We start from the raw sequence: 6762 nt of genomic DNA on the forward strand, positions 1-6762 counted from the left end.
CAGGGAGCAGACCTAGGCTGCAGTCGGACATCCTTAGCACTGCTGAGGAGGCGGGAGAAGCTCCCACCACCACCGCTGTGCTGGCAGCCGTCAGCCTTGCTTGTGGCTGAACAGAGTTCTCACTGTGGGAGCGCACTGACCACCAGGGGGCAGCTCCTGCATTGAGCGTCTGCCCCCTGGTGGTCAGTGTGTGTCATAGTGACCAGTCATTCCCAGTCGTTCTGCTATTAGGGTCAATTTGCATATTACCCTTTTAATATATAGGATTCCTTTCATACCAAAAACAATGTTTGCTAAATGAAATAAAAAGGTTAAAGAACAAAGAGAAAATTCCCTGGCTTTCCACTGAAGAAAATTTCAATAATATCATACCTTATATGTTTTTGAAACTGGTACTTTTTCTTGTCTTAAACTTTTCATTTCATGAACAGCATGGGAATTTCCTTTCAATCTCTGTATTGTCATAAATTCATACTTCCTCTGCAACAGCACATATCCATGAATTAAAGAACAATTATGTTAAAAGTGAGAAAATCCAAAGGCAATCATAAAATTCACTTATGCCAAAAAGAACAAGCAACTTACCTGTAAATTATCTAAACGAGCTTGAACTCTTTTTGCCTGAATCTCCATCTTCTTGTTTTCTTCACTTACTTCATTTAACTAAAATATAAAAATGTTAGATATTTCAATATAACCCAAACCTTCATACTAAAGATTTCCCAAATAATCTATATTATCTCATCTGCATAACCAAGCAATGGAACAAAACAAAGGAAACACTCATAATTAAAGATCACAGCTAATATCACCATTTGTCCCCAAAATATTAATAATAATCTAAGTCTACATCATTCTATGAAAAATCTGCAAGTCTCCCAACATGTTACAATGTCTTTTAATTGAACTTTTTATGGAACTATATGTACAGAACTGTGCAAATCATTAAGTATGCAGTTTAGTGAATTATTGGGATTGTATTAAGTATATTAATTTGGGGAAAACTGATAACTATATAATATTGAATTTTCCACTTACAGACATAACACAGCCTTCAATTTATTTAGGTCTTCTGAATTTTAATAATGCTTTGTACTTTTCAGTATATACGTTTTACACATCTTTCGTTAGATTTATTTCTGGATAGCTAATGTTTTTCTATGGTATTACCTATTTGATTGTTAGTATATTAGAAATATACTTAGTTTTGTATATTGAACATAGTTATATCCAAAGGTTCTTCTAAATTTGCTTAATTCTAATAACTCATCTGTACATTCATTTGCATACCTAGGCACATAGGTAAATAATGTCATCTGTGCATAATTCTGATTTCTTCCTTTCCAATCCTTACTTTCCATTTTTTCCTTATTTCATTGACTAGGGCTTTCAGTATAATGCTCAATAGAAAGAGTAATAGCCCTAATTGGTTTGGCTCATAGGATAGAGTGTCGGCCTTCAGACTCAAGGGTCGCCGGTTCGATTCCGGTCAAGGGCATGTACCTTGGTTGCGGGCACATACCCAGTAGTGGGTGTGCAGGAAGCAGCTGATCAATGTTTCTCTCTCATTGATGTTTCTAACTCTCTATCCCTCTCCCTTTCTCTCTGTAAAAAATCAATAAAGAAATATATTCTTTTTAAAAAAAAGAAAGAAAGAGTAATAGTAAGCACATTTATTTTGTTACCATCTCAGAGGGAAAATATTTCAATAACTTGCATTGAGTATAAATTTATTGTTGGATTTTTTAAAGATACTCTGTTATAACTAAGAAGTTCTCTTCTATTACTAGTAATTATCAGTTTGTGCTGAATTTTGTCATAGAAATTATGATTTTTCTCCTTTTATGAGATAATGCATTAATTTTCAAATGATAAACTAACCTTGTATTCCTGAACTAAATCCACTTAGCTGTATTATCCTTTTTATGTATCGCTAAATTCAATTTGCTGATATTTTAAAATTTTGCACCTATATTCCTAAGACTGGTTTCCACTTTCCTTTGCTTACAATGTTCTCAATGGGGTTGTTTCAAGGTTATGCTGGCCTCATACAACAAGAAGGGGAATTTATATCTCTTTTTCTATCTATGTTTAAGGTACATGATACTTCATCCTTAAAAGCTAGCCATGAGTCTTACGGTTCCTTCTTTGAAGGAAAGTATCTTATTTTTCTCTGACCACTTTTAAGATTTTAACTTTACCCAAAGTTTTCAACAGTTGTAAAAATAATGTGTCTAGCCCTGACCGGTTTGGCTCAGTGGATAGAGCGTCAGCCTGAGGACTGAAAGTTCCCAGGTTCGATTCCAGTCAAGGGCATGTACCTTGGTTGCAGGCACATCCCCACTAGGAGGTGTGCAGGAGGCAGTTGGTCAATGTTTCTCTCTCATTGATGTTTCTAGCTCTCTATCCCTTTCCCTTCCTCTCTGTAAAAAATCAATAAAATATATATATATTTTAAAATGTGTCTATGTATGTATGATTTTCCTTAAAATTTATTCTGCTTAGGGTTAACATAATTTCTTAAGTCTGTGGATTGGCAACTTTCAGCAGTTTTGGAAATTTGTGACCATTATCCCTTCACACATTTTGCTTTTCCCCATTATCTCTTCTTGGAATCCCATGCTGAACTTTTAAACTAGATTCCATGTCTATTTTATGAATTTTCTATTCTTCCTCCACTCAATGTTTTCATTTCAAGACTTTTCATGAAACTATCTTCTAGTTCACTAACCTGCCTTCTTCTGTGTCTCATCTGCTGTTAAACCCATTTACTGGAGATTTAAAATTCAATTAACGCATTTTTCAGTTTTAGAATTTCAATTCCCTTTTATAGATTCTAATTCTCTAATGAAGTTCTCAATTTTTTCTACTTTATTGACCATATTAATTATTATTTTAAAGTCTTTGCCTATTAACTCTAATAACTGGAACACCTGTAGGTATGTTCATATTGTATGGAGTTTTTTTCTCTTCATATTTAGTCATATGATTCTATCTTTTTTATTTTTATTGATATTAGAAGAGAAGGGAGGGAGACAGAAAAAGAGAGAAACATTGAGTTGTTTTTCCACTTATTTATTGGTTGATTCTTGTATGTGTTCTGATGGGAGATAAAAACCACAACCATAGTGTATCAGGACAACACTCTACCCAACCAGGAGCTATGATTCTGTCTGGTAATGTGCTTATGAATTCTGTATAGAATGACAGAAAATTACAATTTTTATACATATATCTTCTTCAATAAGGGCTGATCCTTTTCTCTGCTAGGTCCTTAAAATGGGGACTGATCACCTTAATCTGATCAGGAACTGAGATGAGTCAAGCAGAGGTTTCAGTTTGAAGAGGGTTCTATCTACCTCTAATTCACCTCCTCCTCGAGTACAACCCTGCTGCTTTCAACAGGAGCCTGGGATGTTCACTGGGATTCTCTCCCCCAATGAGTCCTGAATATTAATCCTTGTCTCCTCAGCCTGGTAAGACTTACTGGTAATTTTTTATTATTATTATTATTATTATCATTATTATTACTACTACTACTACTAAAACAAATTTATTTATACCCAATGCTATCATAAAGTGCTATGTAAGTTAGTCACAGGAACAACTGACTTTTATATTAGCAATTTTTCAAAGCATGCATCACTCATCATGCCAGAAGCTGGTAAACCACGGCACGTGGACCAAATCTGACCACTGCCTGTTTTTATTAGGACACATCCACGCTCATTCACTTGCTTACTGCCTATAACTACTTTTGCAGAGTTGAGTCACTATGATAAAGACCATACAGCCCACAAAATACAAAATATTTACTATGTGGTCTTTTAACAGAAAATATTTGCTGATTCTTGTTATATGCTAAACAAAGCAACCATAAAAAGTATTCTGGCCAGGAAAGTGTGGGTCAGTGGTTTAGCGTCAACCCATGCACCAGTTCGATTCCCAGTCAGGACACATGGCCGAGTTGCAGGCTCAAAGCCCGGCATGGGGCATGCAGGAGGCAGCCAATCGATGTTGATGTTTCTTTCTCATAGATGTTGCTATCTCTCTCTCCCTCTCCCTTCTTCTCTCTCTAAAATCAATAAAAACATTGGGGAAAAAAAGCATTCTGCCACTTCATACAAAATGTTTCTCCCAACTTCCCAAATTCAAAGTGTCAGTTTTGACACATTGCCATAGTCCAATTATCATTAGGTTCAATCACATACTAATACACATAGCCACTCCAATCACCACACACTCATGCAAGCACATGTAAAATTATTAAGGATTATCTTCTATATAATAAAAGCCTAAGCAACCATTACGGAAGAACGACCAGAATGACCGGTCGCTACAATGTGCACTGACCACCTGGGGGCAGACGCTCAAGGCAGGAGCTGACCCCTGGTGGTCAGTGTGCTCCCACATGGGGAGCACCACTCAGCCAGAAGCCGGGCTCACGACTGGCAAGCGCGGCAGCAGTGGTAGGAGCCTTTCCCGCCTCAATGGCAGTGCTAAGGAGCAGTAAGTTGAGTGGTAAGGAGCAAGGGGTCCCAGACTGCGAGAGGGCACAGGGTGAGCTGAGGGACCCTCCTCCCAGTGGATGAATTTCATGCATCGGGCCTCTAGTCCTATATAATAAAGAGCTAATATGCAAATAGTTGTCACACCTTTATACCATCACTACAGTTTGCCGACCACTGCTCTAGTCTATACTAATAAAAGGGTAATATGCTAATTAGACGAGACATCTTCTGGATGTCCTTCCAGACAAACCCACAGTGGCGGGGGCCAAGGCAGAGGCGGTTAGGGGCAATCAGGCCGGCAGGGGAGGGCAGTTAGAGGTGGTCAGGCCGGAAGCAGAGGGCAGTTAGGAGCGATCAGGCCAGTAGCGGGGGAGCAGTTAGGGGGTGATCAGGCCGGCAGGCAGAGGCAGTTAGGGCCTGCCAACAGGCAGGCAGGTGAGTGGTTAGAAGCCAGCGGTCCCAGATTGCTAGAGGGATGTCCGACTGCCAGTTTAGGTCTGATCCTGGCAGTCGGACATCCACCGAGGGGTCCCGAATTGGAGAGGGTGCAGGCCAAGCTGAGGGACCCCCCTCCCGTGCACGAATTTCATGCACTGGGCCTCTAGTATAAATATAAACCTAGAGATAGGAATGGGCAACGATGTACCTATGCTAGCAAAAAAAGAAGTCCTTATCTTTTTTGAGTGCTAGACTGAGATTGTGATGGGAAAAGTGATCTCTCCAGGGATACAGCAAACTCCCAGACAACAGTAAGTCAAGGTCATATTCCAATTGCAGGAGTCCACAAATGAACTCAGGGAAGACAAAGAACTAGATAAAGTGAAAAATAGGGTACCTAATTATCACTGAAAAGGAAAAATGTTATAACAAGCAGTTCAAGACTCTGGCCAGGTAGATTAGTTGGTTGGACTATCGTCCCATGCACCAAAAGGTTGTGGGTTCAATTCCTGGTCAGGACACATACCTAGATTACAGGTTTGATTTCCTGTCAGGGAGCATACAGATGCAACTGATCTATGTTTCTCTCTCTCTCTTAAATCAATAAAAACATATCCCTGGGGGAGGATTTAAATAAATAAATAAATAAATAAATAAATAAAAACAGAAAACACACAGCCAGCTAAGGAATCCCCGGAGGCAAATTAACTCTGAGACTGAGCTTAGTTACATTTTAGAATCCATAAATTTTTCCAGCCCACTGCTTTAATTGTTAAAGTGACTGAGTTTACCCCATTCTGCTCATCCACTTCTCCTTTCCACAAATACATTCTCCTGCCCATCTTGAATGTATACCTCCACTTTCACATTTTCAGTCAAAAATTGGCAAAGTGAAGTTGAAAAAAGAAAAAAAGAAACCCAATACAATGCAAAAAACTATTTGTTATGCAACTTTAGTATAATCAAGTACTACTTTAAATTATACCACTTATCTACACTAATAAAGGACAAAGATGCTAACTCACCATAACTTTGCTATGCCCAAGCCATGCCCACCAGCCAATCAGAGCGACTATATGCAAATTAACCCAACAAAGATGGCAGCCAGCAGCCACGGAGCTGGAGAAAGCAGGAGGCTTAGTTGCCCGGGCGATGGAGGAAGCCAAACTTCCCGCCTGCCCTGGCCAGCTGTGGCCTTGACTAAAGGCAACAAAGTTTCAATTATAGAAGCTAAATAAATCCCAGATACTGAAAAGGCAAGGGCTACGCCCTCCAACTTACCCCGGATCCTCCATTCAAGTATTCAAGTATCTCTTACCCAGCCTTAGCCATGTACTTGGCAAGGAGCTTCTTCCCGGAAGCCCAAGCCTCTGCTAGCCACACCTAGGATTTCTTTAAACTAACCAATGATAATCAAGGGTAGTGCACGCCATAGATATGACCACATCCTGTGTAACAAGACACCGACTTGCGCCTGGCGAATCGGCAGGGCCCACAGTCCTCTCTCCTCCCCTTACTCCAACCCCCCTATAAACCCCCTCTCCCCATAGAGCTCACTCTCTATCTGCTCCAGCCTCTACGTCGGCGAGTGTGGGGGGAGCTCGAGCTAGCCCGAATAAAGACTCTATTTGCTTTTGCATTGGACTCGGCTGGCTCCCTGGTGGTCTTCTGGTGATCCTGAAATCTGGGCTTACCAATACGTGCTTCCAGCCAGCCTCCACTGGGGGCTTGGGTGGCTGGGGGCCATGGCCAGCCTGCAAACAGCCATCAGCCCCTCACCCAGGCTGGCTGCTTTTCCAGAAATCGTTTATTC

The 6762-nt window shown here is 40.2% G+C and overlaps 1 protein-coding gene across 1 annotated transcript in view; it reads right to left on the reverse strand.

Annotated features, from left to right (window-relative positions):
- Positions 1-6762, reverse strand: part of CCDC138 (coiled-coil domain containing 138) — a gene marked incomplete at its 3' end in the record, with an annotated part of 183736 nt that overhangs the window by 121814 nt on the left and 55160 nt on the right. The window contains exons 9-10 of the mRNA XM_015564007.1: positions 586-663; positions 373-480 (exon numbers count right to left, since the gene is read on the reverse strand). Of these exons, the coding sequence (XP_015419493.1) occupies positions 373-480; positions 586-663 (186 nt within the window). The remainder of the gene's footprint in view (positions 1-372; positions 481-585; positions 664-6762) is intronic.

The sequence above is a fragment of the Myotis davidii genome, unplaced genomic scaffold (assembly GCF_000327345.1).
Source record: "Myotis davidii unplaced genomic scaffold, ASM32734v1 scaffold979, whole genome shotgun sequence".
Lineage (NCBI taxonomy): Eukaryota > Metazoa > Chordata > Mammalia > Chiroptera > Vespertilionidae > Myotis > Myotis davidii.